The 18,064-nt window shown below is 44.6% G+C and overlaps 1 protein-coding gene, 1 long non-coding RNA gene and 1 pseudogene across 4 annotated transcripts in view; 1 reads left to right on the forward strand and 2 right to left on the reverse strand.

Annotated features, from left to right (window-relative positions):
• Positions 1 to 1,512: 1,512 nt before the first annotated feature.
• On the reverse strand, positions 1,513 to 2,398 carry Pgam1-ps8 (phosphoglycerate mutase 1, pseudogene 8; annotated as a pseudogene).
• Positions 2,399 to 10,556: 8,158 nt separating this feature from the next.
• Positions 10,557 to 16,002, reverse strand: Dcaf10l (DDB1 and CUL4 associated factor 10 like). The gene is made up of 3 exons (XR_592489.4): positions 15,708 to 16,002; positions 11,114 to 11,227; positions 10,557 to 10,972 (listed from the first exon to the last, which is right to left on the reverse strand). It is a non-coding gene; the product is annotated as a DDB1 and CUL4 associated factor 10 like (long non-coding RNA).
• Positions 15,052 to 18,064, forward strand: part of Dcaf10 (DDB1 and CUL4 associated factor 10) — a 40,533-nt gene continuing 37,520 nt past the window's right edge. For 2 of the 3 annotated variants that reach the window (XR_010066397.1, XM_006238066.5), the window contains exon 1: positions 15,052 to 16,817. Coding sequence is in view for 2 of the 3 variants with exons in the window: in XM_006238066.5 (XP_006238128.1) it covers positions 16,267 to 16,817 (551 nt within the window). In the remaining variant the exon portion in view is untranslated. The remainder of the gene's footprint in view (positions 16,818 to 18,064) is intronic. The other variant, NM_001107935.1, reaches the window with a different exon arrangement.

An 18,064-nucleotide genomic window follows, 5' to 3' on the forward strand; every position in this document is an offset into this window, starting at 1 on the left:
CAAATGTAACAATAAGCTGCCAGCTGGGCTGTTCCTGTAGAAAGGGGGCACGCACTTGCGGGCACAGAGCCAGTGTTGTGGTTTCCCTTCCCAGGTGATCATGGACAACATCCTCTCAAAACACTAAGCCAAACTAAACTTTTACCCTTAAAAATATGAATGCCAAGTCCAAACTCTGAAACCTATTTCCTAAAATGATAGACAGATATTAAGCTGGAACAGGTATGATGGTGTGCACGTGCAATGCTATGGTGGTGTGCACGTGCAATGCTATGGTGTGCACGTGCAATGCAATGGTGGTGTGCTCGTGCAATGCTATGGTGGTGTGCACGTGCAATGCTATGGTGGTGTGCACGTGCAATGATATGGTGTGTACGTGCAATGCTAGGCCTTAAAAGGCAGAGGCAGGCTTACCAGGTCAAAGCTGAGTAACCTATAAAACATCAAAATCCCCACTGGCTGCCATGCAGAAACTGAGAAACGGCTCTTCGAATTCATGTGAGAGTTCAAAGGACCCAGAATAACACAGTCATGCAGAACAGCAGTAAAAGTGGAGGAGTTGTGCTTTGAATTCAAACTGACCAGTAATGAAGACGAGGGAGCATGGGATAGTGAGTAGACACTGATCATTAGAACAGACCAACACAGAAAGAAACAAACTTGAGAAGGCCAGGCACAGTCTCGTGTAAAATCATAGCTTTTTGGAGTTGAGGCATAAGGATCGTGAGTTTGAGGTCAGCCTGAGCTACAAAGACTGTATTTCAGAGAGAGAGAGAGAGAGAGAGAGAGAGAGAGAGAGAGAGAGAGAGGAGAGAGAGAGAAAGAGAGAGAGAGGCTGTTGATGTTTTTGTTTGTTTGTTTGTTTGAGATAGAGTCTTGGTGTGTAGCCCTGGATTATCTCGAACTTTCTTTTTTTTTTTTTTTTTTTTTTTCCCCGGGGCTGGGGACCGAACCCAGGGCCTTGCACTTGCTAGGCAAGTGCTCTACCACTGAGCTAAATCCCCAACCCCTATCTCGAACTTTCTATGTAGACCAGGTAGCCTGAAACTCTGAGAGACCTGCCTGCCTCTGCCTCCTGGGTGCAGCAGGATCATTGGCATCTGCAACTGTACCAAGACCAAAGTTCCATTTATTTTTTTACAAAAATGCCAAAAGAATTCAGTAGAAAAAAAATTTTCCATCTAATGTTAGGGCACCTGATACATGCAAATAAATGAGGTTGAACCCCTGTTTTAAATGACATACAAAATGCTCTCAGTAGATCAAAGACCTTAATATCAGAACTAAATTAAAACTCTTAATAGACAGAGATAAAATCTGTCAGAGATTCCTAGATAGGAAATCATCAAAACCACAAACACTCAAAGGGGGAAAAAGAGAGGAAAAAGTAGGCTTTAACACAACTAATACAGACAACACATAGGGAGAATATGTTATAAGTTACCTGGGAAACAATATCTGGGAAAACATCACGACAAAACCCATTATTTTACACAAACAAAAAAATCATCTGATAAAAGAAAATTTTTTTAAAGATTTATTTATTTATTTTATGTGTAGGAGTACACTGTTGCTGTCCTCAGACACACCAGAAGAGGGCATCAGATCCCATTACAGATGGTTGTGAGCCACCATGTGGTTGCTGGGATTTGAACTCAGGACCTCTGGAAGAGCAGTCAATGCTCTTAACCACTGAGCCATCTCTCCAGCCCCTAAAAGAAATTTCTTAAAGTTTACATGTCAATGAAGAGACATGAAATGCCGGTTAGCCGGTTCAGCCTCTTCTGAGAGACCCCCCGGATGTTTGACGATGCCCCAAAGGCTGTTGCCATGGGCAGCAATCAAGACCCTTTCCCCCTCCTTGATCTGGGGGACAATTTCTTCATTCCAGAAGGGCAGTGCTCTGGCAATAGTATCCTTCAGGCTCTCACAGGAGGGTAGCAGGTCCTCAGTAAGGTCTGCGTACCAGCGATCCTTGCTGATGTTGCTGTGGAAGGGATGATCAGGCTCCATTGGAGGTGGCGGAACATTGTAAGATCGTCTCGGATCTTTACCTGTGCCTCACCACACTTAGCAACAGTCTCTGCTTTATTGAGACCTGCTAGACCCCCATAGTGTCGCTCATTGAGGCACCAGGTCCTGACCACTGGCAACCACATCTGGTCAATGGCATCCAAGACTGTCCAGAAGGTCCGGATTGCTCTCTTCTGCACAGAGGTGAAGCAGATGTCAAACTCATAGCCAGCATCTCACAACGCCTGTCCGCTGCGCTTTGCCTCCTTGTGGCCGGCTGGGCTCAGGTTGGTGTACCAGCCACTGAAGTGGTTCTCCAGGTTCCAAGCGATCTCGCCATGCGGGACAGCATCAGCTTGTAGGCAGCCATGGCGACGGGGAGAGGATGCAGCAGCAACTCTGTTGTTGTTTTAGATGTTATAGATTCAGAATTAAATTACTTGAATGTATTTGGAGAAAGCAGGAAATAGAGTTCAGGCTTATAGATCTGATTAAATTTAAAGGTAAAGGGTTTAAGTGTCTGCACCCACTCACTTGGCCAAGGGCATGTGATATGGGCTGCAAGGAATGAAACCAGGGGCTACAGAAAGACTGAGGCTATAATAATTTTACTGAGAACAATCAGACTTCTTATACCTTTATCAGAAACAAAATATAATGGCAGTTGTCATGATCAATCCAGTTGTAATTGCCAGGATACAATGACATTTGCAAGTTACACAGGGTACACGAGGTTAATATCCAATTGTTCTGTCAAGCCTCCGTGCTTCCTTGACTTCCAAGGTGACAGACAAACACAAAGTGATCTGCATGCTTCACTGCATGAGGGAATGCAGCAGTCTCTTGGGAACTGGAAGGCACAGTGTGCCCCAGGAGCCCAGCCTCTAACCTGTAAAAACCGATGACACATGCCTCTCAAGGCAGCAAGGCCAAGCCAACTCCACCTGGAGTTGAGGAGAAGAGGCCCAAGAGATGACTTGCGCTCTTGCAGGGGGCTAGAATTTGGTCCTCATATTAGACAACTCATAACCAGCTATAAATGCATCTCTAAGGAATCCAGGCATTTCTAGCCTCCACAGGCATCTACAGTCATATATACATAATTTCCCTATACACGTAATTTTTAAAAATGATAATAAATCCTTAAAGATGTTGTTGGTTTGTTTATTGAGACAAGGTCTCTCTAATGAAGTTCTGGATGTCCTGGGGTTTGCTATGAAGACCAGGTTGGCCTTGAACTCACAAAGATCTGTCTCCTCTGCCTTCCAAATGCTGGGGTTAAAGGTTTGCACAACCACACGTGGCCTTGGGGGATTTTTAAAAATCACTATTGGGTTGCCATCCTAGGCAGTGAGCTTGTATAGATAAGAGTAGCATGTGGTTCTGAGGGTGAACTCTCGGGGCTAAATTGCCTGAATCGAATCCTGGCTTTTGGTGCCTGTTTCTCATTTCTAAAATGGGAAGAATGCCCACAAATTAATCTTGAGTTTTGAATCAGTCTATCTTTGTATCTATAGCAGATTAGGAGAATATCAGACGTATTCTAGGGGTGTTTTTTCTTTTATATAAAGACTATATGATAGGAGTTCTTTTTACAGTGTATTGAGTCTTAGAAGTCTCCATAGTTGGAAGGACCCAGTTTCTTGGTTTTTAACTCTTGATCCTTGTTGTCACTGTATAAGCCCTGTCTCAATGACTAGTTAAACCCAATAATGATCTAAGGAAAAATGGAAGCTGATGAAGTCATTCTAGGCCTCCAAGAGACCTCTGCAAGCAGGATCCAGGGACTCCGCCAAAAGACCCAGCTACTCCTCGTTCTCATCTGTCTGCATCTCTCCTTACCTGAAACTTTCCTCCTCACCTCTGTGCTCTCTTCCCTTCCTCGCAGTTCCTCCCTTTCCTTTGTGTGCTCATGGCCCATCCTGACTCTAGCAGACTTGCTATACCTCATGACTTTTAACCCTGGCATCACTGCCAACTGCCTCAGCTTCAGACTGTTCATGTAACCTCCTCAGGAGTATGAGTTATAAAAACAGAGCTTTGGGGCCTGGAAGCGTCATAGACCAGTGGTCATTTACCCCATCCTAACTACTGGGTAGGAAAGCCAAATGATACCTGCAAGATCACAGCCTGGGGCTTTATTTTCAGTAGGATACACTAGCTGATAGGAAGATGTGCTGTGAAATGTACGTATGCAATAGGCTACTACAGAAGGTGGGACCTGTGAAGAGTTTTCACGGAAGTAGAACCAATAGGAAACTGTAATCGACAGTGGATTTTCATAGTGGGCCCACAATAGGTCTGACTTTTGAGGCTCACAAATATAAATATAGAAGTCCCACTCTCTGTGGTTTGCAAACCACTGGGGGAACTAGCAAAGGAAGGGAATTTAGTTCAAGGCTGAGAACTGGGGATTGGGGTACTGAGAACTGGCAGCTTTAATGCCTCGGAGCAGGAAGACAGATGTTCCAGGATAAGAAGGGAGCTTGAATCTGTCCTTCTGTTGCCTTCTTTTCTATTAGGTCCTTGTCAAATATGATCCTTCCAACAATAGTAGAGGTGGGTCACCTCTACTCTGCCTACTTCATCAGACAATCTCTAAAACGCTAACAGATGTGACTACTCCGATGGCTAGAATGAGTTGTTCCCCCGGAGTCTCAGGCATTTAAACACTTGCTCTCCAGTTGGTGGCACTGTTTGTAGAAGCTTAGAAAGCATGGCCATGTTGGAGAAAGTGTATCACTGAGGGTAGGCTTTGACATAAAAAGCCTCCTCTGTAGCTAGTTTGTTCTTCATGTTTGCAGTACAAGACATGAGCTCTCAGCTGTCTGCACTACCACAGGAGCCTCTGCTCCAACATCATGGACTCTCACCCTCTGGAGCCATAAGTCCAAACTACTCTTATATAAATTGCCTCGAACCTTGTGTTTTACCCTGTTCCTTATAAGAAAGACCTGCCCTTTGACATTGTAGAGCTCATGGAGGAGACTGAAATAAAGGTGAGATGTGTCCTGCCAGTGGAGACTTGCATTGGCCTCAGGGTAATGGCCAGTACTGCTTGCCACAGTCTGTCTACGCTTACCACTGTGACTAGACCCTTCCTGGATCAGGTACCTTAGTCTGTGTGCTTTTAGGTGTAGCCTCCTGGCTTCTGTGGCTCTACTCTATCCCCTAGTCCTCTGACCACTGTGACTGAGGTGCACTCTGTATTTCTGTCTAGCACTATAGTGTAGTGTGGATATATATATATATATATATATATATATATATATATATGTATTTCCGTATAAAACTAATATACCACGAAGATGCATGCCAGCTGCTTAAGTGATAAGTAGCTTGCTCTTTCCTGTAAAAATCAAGCAGAAAATTAAAAATAATATGACTCTGTTGTATTCTGTGAGAATGTATACTTCTATATATTTTATTATGTTCCATTATTAATATTTTCATGCTTTCTTCCCTATTTTCTTTGTAAGACATTCATGTAAATTTCTTTAATGAAATTGCTACTTGAATATGTTTCTAGGTCAACACATAATTATTTTCAGTGGTGCCTCGTAGAAAGTGGAGGCCACTTGTATAAAGAGGCCGTAATTTATCTCAGCAGTCCACCAGAACTGTACCTGAGCCTGCGTGTATACGATACTGTGCATGCGTGTGTCTTTGTATGCGTATATATGCTTGTCCATGCATCTCTTTGTACATCCATGAATTGCTCTCTGATTATAGCTTAGTTCTGGTTGTTGTTACTCTTTTTTTCCCCCACTATAAATAGTTTTCCCGTTTGTAGAATAACATTGTAAAATCCACAGCATCAAATCAACTGCATTGCTCAAAACGATTCCTTAAAAATTTTGTAAAAGCATATTTTAATAAGACAACCAAAATAATGTATCTCTAAACATCCACGTAATGCCTTCTGTATAAATCAATACGCGATCTGATTTTCATCTTAAAGGCTTTCGACTCTGCATATATCCAAGACAGATTCAGTCAGTGCTTTAAGGTTCCACTGTAGAAACAGTTACGATCCTCGCAAACCAGAAACAGCAGAATATACATGGCGGGAGTCTGACCGTATAGCTCTGTAGCATTTGTGTGGTGAAGCTCTGAGAGTAGCTTTTAGTAGCCTGTGATTTATTTGGCCAAACTCTAAGCTCTTTCTTAAACATAGGCATTTGTTCTAAACTCATATTTTTCAAACTAATATTGCCTTAATAGGACCTGTTATATAAAGCTAACAACATGGCTGCCCTGGTAAAAAAAAAGCCCCCCTGCCCCAGCTCTTTCTTCCTCCCATCTGGTGTGAATGGTCTTCACTTGGGGTCTTGCAGACCGTTAGTGACTGTGTAGTGCGGAGTGTGTTAGCTGCTGTCAGCTGTGGGTTGTACAGGAAATCCAGGTCACTGGTCTAACAGCGGAATGGTGGTGTGCCTCATTTCCCTCAACTTCAGAGGTAGAATGATGTCCGGATTGTGGGGAGGGCATGCTGTTGTCATATCTCTGCTGGGGAGCCATACAGGCCCCCTTCATTTCTCATTAGTCACGTTAGTTTCTTTTCGCATGCTAGTCACTGACAAGTGAAATGCACTTATTACCAAGATTCACTTAGACCAGCCAGGATCCCTCCACTAGAGTTCCAGCGACAGTTTGGACTCTTTGAGAAACCATTTTCTGTGGTCAGAGGAGGAGAGAAGAAACTGAAAGTTGTCTGCATTCCGTTGTGTTAGAAAATATAGAGAAAAGCATAATGCCAAAACCTCTAGACTACTCTTCACTTCAAGAAATGGCCTTGAGGTAGCCACTCAACTGGCTCAGGACCTCTATGTCTTTATCTCTGGGGAATAATATTACCTGCCTTAGCTACTTTATAGGTTTATAGATACGGATGAGATTGAATGTATGAAAAGAAAAACTTTACAAAGTACTTTACCATATCAACCTTGCCAAAGGGAGTTACTGATTTTTTTTAGGGTTGTTGTTGCTGCTGTTGTTGTTGTTGTTGTTGTTGTTGTTGTTGTTGTCGTTGTTGTTCTTTCTCCTCCTCCTCCTCCTCCTCTTCCTCTTCCTCCTCCTCCTCCTCCTCTTCCTCCTCCTCCTCCTCCTCCTCTTCCTCCTCCTCCTCCTCCTCCTCCTCCTCCTCCTCCTCCTCCTCCTCCTCCTCCTCCTCTTCTTCTTCTTCTTCTTCTTCTTCTTCTTCTTCTTCTTCTTCTTCTTCTTCTTCTTCTTCTTGATATAGTGGTTCACTATGTATCCCAGGCTAGCCTTACACTCACAGCAAGTTTCCTTCCTGGGACTGTAGCTATATGCCACTACCATTGGCCAGGACGAGTCATTTAATTCTAAGAAGATGATAAAGCGCACTAGCCCTTCTGTGAGATGGCAGGACCTATGCTGGGGAACCATTTGATCTGTGTTGCAGTCTCTAAATCTCAGAATGTGAATCACCAAACGCTATCATATACACTTGGGAAGTAACATGCATACACTGAAAGGTGAAGGGATGTGTAGGAGGGGACTGTAGTCTCCCCGGGGCTACATCTGGCCTCTAACCAGTTAGGAGTGGTACCCAGTTACTGTTGCTTATTCTGCTTCCGGTTTTGGTTTTGTGTGACTCTGTCTTTTTTTCCCCTGCAGACGGGATTTTTAGCAAATGTATTTATAGTGCTGTCTTACTGGCCATCAGAATCCAGAGCTTTCTTTGCCTCTTTCAATGCCATGTGTAATAAAGAAACAGGTCACTGAAAACGTGGCGCTAACACATTCTTGATTGAAGCCCAGGTGCTTGGCTTCTGCTGCTAGCAGTTCTTTCCTGGTCCCGGGTCACTATGTCAGGGAGCAGCTCAGCTTCTGTGACATCTCTTGGTTCCTGTTTTCTAGTTTGTTTTGTTATTAATGGTAGTAGGGGGCAGAGGGGAGAGGGGTAGGAGGAAGGGAGGAGGAAAGAGAAAAACGAATGTGTGTGTGTGTGTGTGTGTGTGTGTGTGTGTGTGTGTGTGTGAGAGAGAGAGAGAGAGAGAGAGAGAGAGAGAGAGAGAGAGAGAGAACGATAATGAATATGAATGCCTAATTATATAGTCCTGCCTGGCCTGAACTCACTGTGTAGCCCAGGCTGGTCCTGAACGCATAGCTCTCCTTCTACATCAGCTTGCCAAATGCTGAGATTACAAGCATACACCACCACATCCAATGGCAACTCTAGATATTGAAGCCAATGTCTAAATGCAGCTTTATGACTAGTTGTCATAAATAAAGACATATTTTCTTTAATGTTTCTTAAATAAAGAAATATTTTTTCTTACTTAAGGAATAAAAGTTGTCCGTGGTTCTTTATAACCCCTGAATAAGGCCATGAGCCTGTAAGTCAAGGGCTTATTTCTTAGGATTCAGCTTGGCTTGCTACTACCCAGAGAGAAAGTATACATTGGTTTAAATAAGATTTTTCTCTTTCTCTCGTCTAATAGTTTCCATATGGGCTGCTGAGGGTTGATCTAGTATTTTTTTTTTTTTTAATGTTCGGAACTGCTCTAGCCTACAGGATAAATGTCACCAGCAAAAAGGAGTAGCAGTGGTGATCCCTTGTCCCTCGCCATAAGGTCAGGATGTAGGAGTTACACACATTGCTTTCACTTACATCTCAGGCCAGATTTTGCCCATTGCATTTAGCTACAAAGGAAAGTATGTGACCATGTGCTCAGCTGCGTTAGGAGATCCTAATTACTAAAGAAAAAGGGAATGGCAGCAATGGACTGTTTGGGTTTTGTCTGTCTGTCTGTCTGTCTGTCTGTCTGTCTGTCTGTCTGTCTGTCGAAACAGGTTCTCACTATGAGTCTTGGCTGGCCTGAAACTCACTACATAGACCAGGCTAGCATTACAGAGATCCCCATGCTTCTGCCTCCCTCATGCTAGGTTTAAATATGTGCACCATGGCGCCTGGCAATTAACCAATGAATAATGGATACTGGGAGACAGGCAGCAAGTGCGTCACTGTAGATCTTCATGGCTGTTCTCTAGACTCCCTTCCCAGCCATCTACAATCCCTGCTCTGTTCTGTTCGAGTCGGCAGAGGCTGCAGTTTATTCTCACAACGCAGCCTCTCATGGTTTGTCTTCCCGTTAACTGTGCTCACTTTGCTGTGACCCAGATGTCCCTTTGCTTATCCTTGCCTTTATGTTCCAGCTCTTTCCTCCAACGTCCACTTCCTTTGCTTCCAATGACAAGGGATCATTCCTCCCATGACCCATTACAGATGCCCGCTTTGCCTTCCCCGGGGCAGTGTAGCAGCTGCCTCACCTGTGTATCAGCAGCACAGCCGCTCTCTTTCCCTGGGAGAAGACCCATGTTTACTCAAATATGAATTTTGCTAAAAAAAAAAAACAAAAAACAAAAAACAAACGAATGTTAGCAGGTTATTGTAATGGTTCACAGCCTTGCTTTTCTTCCTGGTGAAATGTTAAATACCATAAAGCTGGTGTGAAGAGAAAATGGGGTAGCATGTATAAAGCTCAGAACTGTGCCAGGGACACAAGTGGCTTTTCCTACTCTAAACTCTCCCTAGCCGTAGGTGGCAGGTTCGCTGAGGTTAGGAAGTAGTCTCTGTTCTTAAACGGTTAGCCCAGCAACTCATAAATTCACTTAGTACATCTTCTGAGGTAACTGCCATATATCAGTAGTCCTCTGGGATTAGAGTAGTTTTTTAAAGTCATAGAAGTATAGAGACTTTTACATAGTCTTTTTTCCAAGTGACTTTTTTTCACACAACATATTCTGATCATAGTTTCCTTTCCTCTGTTTCCTCCCAGACCCTTTCAACCTTCTTTCCCATCCAACGTCACGCTTTATTTCATTAGAAAACAAACAGGCAAATAAAGCCCAAACAGAATAAACAAACACAGGCAAAAAAAAAAAAAGGAGAAATGCACATGCGTGCACGCACACACACACACACACACACACACACACACACACACACTCATAAAAACACAAAATTATCAGAAACGATAATAAAGAAGCAAAAAACATGTAAGATGAAAAAACAAAAAACAAAACAAAAACCCAAACACTGCATTTGGAGACAAAAAGATCTCCAGAAGAACTGTTGAATTCACCTGGTGCTGGCCCTCTAAGGCTCAGCCTGGGGGCTATTCTTCAGTGTGATTTGTATACCCAGTGAGATTCCATTGGATAAAACCAACTCTACATTTGCGAGTGATTGACAGTTGGACCACGTCTGGCTTAGACCTGTGCAGGCTGTCTGCATTTTGCCATGCTCTCTGTGTGTTCATATATGTATCAGTCATGTTGTGTCTAGAAGTTTCCTTGTATTCCAGCCTTACTGGGTCTTAAAACCTTCATCTTCCACGTAGCTCCCTAAGCCCTGAGGGAAGGGGTTTGGTAAATATGTCTGACCCATTTAGGACTGAGTGTCCAAAGTTTCTCACTTGGCACATGGTCCAGCTGTGGGCCTCTCTATTAGTTCCCATCTACTGCAGAAGGAAGTTTCCGTAACGATGGCTGAATGAGACACAGTTCTATGGGTATAGCACAATATAGTCATTTCATTGTTATATTCCTTTAGCAGAACAATAGTATGTGTTTTGCCCTTGGTTCATGCCCTCTCTAGTCACATGTTCTTGGTTCCATGAGCAGTGCCAGGCATGAGTTCATCTCATGGGGCTTTAATCCAATTAGACAGTGGTTGGTTACTCTCACAACGTTTGTGCCGCTATTGTACCTGCGTATCATGCAGGTAGTCTCCATCGTAGCTGGAAGAGTTTGTGGCTGGGTTGGTTTTTTACCTTTCTCCTTTGATAGTATGCAAAGTACCTTCTAGTACCATGAACGCTAGTCAGTAGGGGTAAAAGCTTTAGCTAGGCACCAGTACAACTTTACCGAGTTCAATGCGAAATGTCGGTGTTTTCTTCAGTAGGGCCTTCCCAACAGTTTCACGTGCACTCTTGAGGGGAGAAAGAGGCAACAAAAGAACAAATTGACTTTAGAAAAAAAATCAGATGATACGAAGACAAGGAACTAGAATGAATGTGGGAGGGAGGTTAGGCAAGTAGGTAGATGGACAGATCTCTACAGATGGACACACCTGGGCTGGATAGGCTCTTACTAAGCTGCTGTCTGGGGTTGCTGGATGGGTCTCCTTTCTTCTCCAGGCTGGCTCAGCCAAGCTGACAAGGAACACATCGTCATAGTGACCTGCCTGGGTGAAAGGTACATATATAGCATGGTTGTCCACAGTGCCCTGTACTGGGTCTACTCAAAGATCCCAGTACTCTTTGACCAGGTTGGCACCCACCTCCCCTGTGTCAGTTTTAGGGCCTCTCTGTACCTAGGGAAGGCAAAGCTTAGGTCATTGTATGGCACAGGGCATACGCCTCAAGCTCTTCCCACTATCTGAGTTCCCTTCTGGATCCCAGCATTCTTCCTACCTGCTTCTGTAGACAATGGATTTGGAGGTCGGGAGTGACCAAACCTCCCAGCTTTAAGCCAAGGGCACTGGTTGTTTGACCTTTATTCTCTTCTCTCTTACTTTCATCATTCACACTCTCAGTGCAGGGGTGCACTGGACATGGAGTGTCCGACTTTAAGATGGCAAGGTATTGTCTCAAAGCTGTCCTTTTCTGGTGTGCTATACTGCGTGCATTTTCCAGGGTGGAATGGTGCATCCACTGATTATTCTTAGAGGCCCCAAGTCAGATGTCTTAGCTTTTATTTCTTAGTGCTGGCCAGACTTGGGTCCAAGCTGCCTATCTTTCTGGAATTGTCTCTGTCCTCTCTTATCACCAAGATTGATTATGAAATTGGCCCTGTTTCCCAGTAAACGACTCACTCTGCCCTTGATTCATCTCAGAGGTCATCCTAATTATTTGCAGAAAATGAGCTAAGGATGAAGACAGCGAATGAGGACTCGCCGAGAAGTTTCTCCAGGTCTGCTTTCTACAACAAAACCCCTTGTTTTTGGAGCTGGGGAACTGAAAACAGCAACAACAACAGCAACACCAACAACATCAACCCAAACCACTGAATTTATTCTAAGGTCGAAGTTTATCAGTCTCTCTACCCCTACAGTCTTCTTTCGTGACCTGACACGTCCTAGTCTACAGGTAACTTCAAGGTCAGCCCTCCCGCAGGGCCCCCGCCAGTCCTGGCTCCTCCTGGCTTTGCCAGGCAATGCCTCCTTGTTGCCATTAAGTAGGTTGCCATACTTCGTATGCTAAGTTGGTCTAATAGCTTTCATTTTTAAGTGCTTTTCAGTATTTTATCATCAGAGAAAATGGTTATTAGTGCAGTCTGTGGGACTTCATGTCCTTGGAACCTGACCTGGGCTCTGCAATGGCATAGCCACGTGACCTTAGGGAAGTTACTATGCTCCTCTGAGCCACAGTTTCTTCAATAAAATGGGGATAATAACAGTGCTGCTGCTTAGAGGACGAGACAATAAATGGGAAATGTCAGACACATTCTCAGTGCATCAGTGGCTAAGTGCGCGGGGGGTTTTGGTGTTATTCTTGGTTTTAGCTTCGTGAGACAGTATCTTGTGCTTGTAGCTCAGGATGGCTTAGGAGTCGTGTTGCTGAGGCAGAGTCAAATTCTCAGGGAACCTCGTGACTCAGCATGAGCCGACATACTTGGATACAATATAAACTACTAATTTCACAAATATTGTGTCCTGCTTGGGCTTCACTGGGGACAGAGGGGTAGCCTATGAGCTATATTATTGTCATCTGGAAAGCAAGATCTTCAAGGAAGATGAAGTCTCTGTTCTTGACTGTGAGATTATTCATCTATCTATCTATCTATCTATCTATCTATCTATCTATCTATCTACCAACCCACCTACCTACCTGTTTGGTTTTCTGAGACAAGGTTTCTCTATGTAGCCCTAGCTGTCCTAGAATTCATTCTATAGACCAGGCTGGCCTTGAACTAGAGATCCACCTGCCTCTGCCTCCCAATTGCTGGGATTAAAGGCACCTGGCCCAACTCTGAGATAAATCATAGATGTTTAAAGGAAAAGGGAGACTTTGTTTTTAAGAGACAAAGTCTTGCTCTTTTGCCCAAACTGTTACTGAGGTGAATTAAGTAATCTTCATGTCTCAGGGTTGAGTAGAAGGGATAGCCACTTTGTCCAGGTGGAAAGAAGGAATTGTTTTCTTTTTTAAAGTTGTATGTATGTGAGCCTGCATATGTATATGTGCACCACGTGCATGCAGGGCTCATCAGAGGCTAGAAGAGGGTATTGGATCCCCTGGAACTGGGGTTACTGCAGGTGTGGGCCACTCTGTGGATGCAGAACACTGAACCTGGGTCCTGTGCAAGAACAGCAAATGCTCTTAACTCCAGGTCCATCTTTTTTTAAGTTTAGAATAAGCAAGACTCTTAAAAGTGTGTGTGTGTGTGTGTGTGTGTGTGTGTGTGTGTGTGTTTTGCCTGCATGCCTGTATCATGTGTATACTTGGTACCCTTGGAGGTTAGAAGAAGGTGTCAGACCCTCTGAAACTGGAGTTACAGATGATTGTGGACTCAATCTAGATCCTCTGCAAGAGCAAGTGCTCTTTTTTTTTTTCTTTTTTCGTTTTTTCGGAGCTGGGGACCGAACCCAGGGCCTTGCGCTTGCTAGGCAAGCGCTCTACCACTGAGCTAAGTCCCCAACCCCGAGCAAGTGCTCTTTTTTTTTTTTTTTTTTTGGTTCTTTTTTTTGGAGCTGGGGACCGAACCCAGGGCCTTGCGCTTCCTAGGCAAGCGCTCTACCACTGAGCTAAATCCCCAACCCCACGAGCAAGTGCTCTTAACTGAGGTAGCTCTCTAGTCCTTCGGAAAGACTTCTTGGCAGACATGGTTTTGAACTAGATTTCCAAGTTTATATACCATTAGGCTTGACCAAGCTACTTATCTTTCTGGCCTACTTTGCTCCCTTTGTTCTAGAATAACCTTGAGGGCTTTTCCTCATTGATTTCATCAGACCTTGGATTTTATTACCCTTGTTATAATGGACCAAGATACTGATTGTGTGTTTCATTACAGGTCTGTAACAATCAGAGAAAGTCTGACCGCCCTGCTCGAGAAAAAGCAATGATAGAGTCTACACTTGCTGTTTCCCAATCTGATGGCATGACGGATAATCACCTCAAAAAGCTTGAAATGCAGGGTTTCAATAGAGAAGATGCCTGATGTCAGTGCTAACAGGGGATTTTATTCAGTGAACAGAAACAATGATAGTAAACAGACTGAGAATGAACTTACTGCTCTGAAAGCATCAAGGACTGACAGGAAAGGCCAGTGTTTATCATTTCAGTTACATTGCAGTAGAGGAAATCAGTTGCATAACAATTAAAAAGCACAAAACATCTAGTTATTGGATAGAGAAAAAAAAGTGTTCCCCACCTGCTTGATGAAATAGGTCTCGAGTGTCCACGGACATGAGATCACTGATGCTTGGGGACACATTCAGAAAATCATTTTGTCATTTACTTCCTTTGTGATTCAAAAAGACCAGAAAGCCATAGAGTTGCAATGATGCTTTAAACGTGAGCAGACATCTAACTGAATTTTGGCTACTAAGGTTGAAGATTCTTACGCTTTCCAAATGGCAATATTGTGTGGAAATTGGTCAATGTAGATTGATTTGAAGTTAATTCCTCATTAACATGGTTGTGAATAAACTCTCAAAGGTAGTGTGTCAACAGGAAGAGGTACGGCTGAATTTGGGTGTTATTTTTGGTGCCTTTTCATTTTGTTTTGTTTTAACTGATGTTATAGAATCATAGCCTTAATATGCTCTTATTTTAGGTCTCAGTAAAAAATACTTGGAATAAGTGAACAGTCACATACTAAATACAGGCATTTTTAAAACCACATATTACTAAATGGCTTATTCTGAGCTACAACCATTGCCTTGAATTTATTTACATTTTAACGTTTTGAGAGTCATCATGACATGAACAGAGAACATGTAAACTTATAAACTCCTTCTCTACTCCCATTTTGTTTCCTTACATTATCAGTGAACATGATTGGCTTTTTTTTTTTTCTGCAGTACTAGGGGTTGAAGTCAGGGCTTCACACATGTTAGACAAATGTTCCACCACTGAACCATATCCTCAGCCCAGTGAACAGCTCTTCAATAGCTTTGGGACCTTGGTATGCTTTTCATGTTGAATCCCCTGCATTGTGAAATCTGATTATGTGGAGCCAATACAAACCGAATGACAATTTCTTGATGTTCTGTTTAAAGTTCAACCATTGGATATCTAATTCCCTTTCTCCAGACATCTTCCAAGTCTATCACCATAGGCTGGATCATCCTTCAGGTTTTTATCAGTCACCAAATGTGAGCTCCCTACAATGCTACAGACCTAGAAAATTGATTAGTTCTTTTACCTATTTGCCTTTCCTTTTACCTCAAGCTATCCTGTTTGAGGACTAAACTTCCCTGCACTGATAATCCCCATTCCCTGTCTATGCTTTCCCTGAAAATAGGTACTAGGAACACAAAGGAAAGTCCTCAGGGACCGTGCAGTGCTTGGCAGATGCAGTGTGAGCACGGCGGTGGACAGTGGGCTCTCGCTTTGTGGATTTGAATTGGTTCAGCTCTCCAGCTCCCCTCAGTTACTTCTAGCCGCATGTATGTTCTTTTTGCAGGGAAGAGAAGAAGGCTCTGGCCTTGATAAAAGATTTACCTTACTGCGCAGCAACCAAGATTTGGGCAGATATTTATGACGATAGGTTCCTTGAATCTAGGCCCTATACAGTCCAATGCTTTTGAAATTCGACTGCTTTCGAATCTTTAGACTTCGAGGTTGAGTAGGCAGTGTGCCAAGAGATTTAGTGTGTGACCTACATATAATACAGTAATCACCCTCCCTCCCAACCCAACTCAATCTCAGTGTAAGAACAGCAGGTAATCCGATCCAGTCTTGTCAGACTGGTCCGGCGCACAGCCAGCCAGTGCTCACTGACAGCTGAGGGCCGACTCTGCTGCTTGTAGTCGGGTCCTTTGCGTCTTATATTGCACGCAGAGGGTTAGTGGCTCCTGACTTCACAGTCCTCTGAGGTTGTGGCGCACACGGCGGTGGTGTCCCTGCTTTTACGTCCCCGGAGGAGGGCAGACTAGCGGCGGCGCGGGTTTCCCAGCCGGCGGGTTTAGGGCGCGACACCCGGAAGTGGCGGCTGGAGCGGGAGCGCTGAGTTGTCGGGCGGCGGGACAGCGGCCCGGAATAGGGGGCGGGGGCGTTGGTCATGTTTCCCTTCGGGCCCCACAGCCCGGGCGGGGACGGGGCGGCTGGAGCTGAGGAGCCGCCGCCTCTCGGAGGGCCGGCGGCAGCTTCCAGACCGCCCTCTCCAGCTCCGCGGCCGGCGTCTCCACAGCGAGGAGCTGACGCGGCCTCTCCCCCGCCGGCCACCGGGAGCCCTCGCCTCCGGGGCAGCCCGGCAGTGTCCCCAGCCGAGCGCGCCGGAGAGCTCGCGGCCCCCGAAGCTCTGGAGTTGTCCGCTGCCGCGTCGCAGGCAGAGCTGTCACCCTCCTCCTCGCCCCGCAGACGCTCGAGGCCAGACTGTAAGGCGGGCAGTTGGAGTCGGCAGGGCCTCAGCGCCGGCCTGGGCGGCCCTGGTGCCAGACTGTTCGGGTGGCTGAGAGAGCGAAGCCTCGGTCGCGGGCTGTTCGTGGACCCGGCTCGGGACAATTTCCGCACGATGACTAACCTGTATGGTTCCATCCATCCCGCAGACTCAGTGTACCTCAGCACCCGCACCCACGGTGCTGTCTTCAACCTCGAGTACTCGCCGGACGGGTAAGCTCCTACACCCCAGCGGGCTCCCTGCAGTCAGGTTGGCTGCAGCTGCTGGCCTTCGTGTCCCTGCTACTTTCAGAAGCACATTGTCTGTCGCCTGTGAGCCCTGTCCTGGCCTTTTGAGGTAGGCAGGCCCAGTGCTTTCCTTCGGGTTCCTGGAGGCTGGGTGAAAGAGAAATACTTTAAGCAGTCGCTGCAGGTCTGTCAGAGCAGTACATAACTAGGGCGTTCTAGTACACCGTAGGTCCCCAGCAATTATGCTTTAAATAAATGCCCATCATTTTACTGTTATCCTCGGTGGGCTTTTTTTCCCTGATCTTGAGTTTATGTTAAAAGGAGAAAGATTGGAGAATCTTTGGACCTTGTGCCAGATCATGCTGTGAGGAGACAAATGAAAGCTTTGGAAAGATACTAAGACTGCAGAAATACGTTTCTCAGTGTTTGGTCCATTTGTGGGATAGTCTGCATGCTTAAACTGATAAGATGTTTGCTCTCGGTTTACTTCAAGATATAGGGAATTTTCAAACTATCCCAGGTCTATTTGGTACTCTATCTTGTGAGTGCACAAGTTTAACAACAATCAGAGGGACATACTGGTTGTGGTTCCACCATAAGATGACATAATAACATCCTTATCACATCTGGCCTCTGGGTTACTAGTCTTCGTTTAGTTGCTGCATTCATTCATCCAATACCTCATTTACCAGATGCTCCTGGAACTCTTGATAGGTTGCAAAGGTACAGCTACCTGTGGTGAGTAACACTAGCTAATGACACACTCCTTTTACTGAGCCTGACCTTTGTTAATTCAACTGGATATGAGATTTTAAGTAATGCACAGTATATACCTACAAATTGAGATACCTACAAATTGAGATACCTACAAATTGAGATAAAGGCTTGAAGCCTGTTGAATGAGGGTATTTAAGGTTACCGTGAGAAAGTGACACTTGAATCAAGATCAGAAAAAAAAAATTGCAGGAGATAAAGGAATCAAGATTGCTGAGTAAAGAATAGAAGTATTTCATATGACTGTGAACTAATGCTGAAGGGTCATATTAGCATATCATGTTGGAGGAGGTGGAAACGATGAAATGAAACTTTTCAAAGAAGAAAGACCTAAGACATGCTGAGAGAGAAGCAAGGGAACAGTTACTGAGCGAGTAAGACCTGTTCTAGTTTATTGACGGAAATGCTTCTTCCTAATTAGACCTGGTACAAGGCTTCTCTTCACAGCAGTCAGCTGG

The sequence above is a fragment of the Rattus norvegicus genome, chromosome 5, assembly GCF_036323735.1.
Source record: "Rattus norvegicus strain BN/NHsdMcwi chromosome 5, GRCr8, whole genome shotgun sequence".
NCBI classification, from domain to species: domain Eukaryota; kingdom Metazoa; phylum Chordata; class Mammalia; order Rodentia; family Muridae; genus Rattus; species Rattus norvegicus.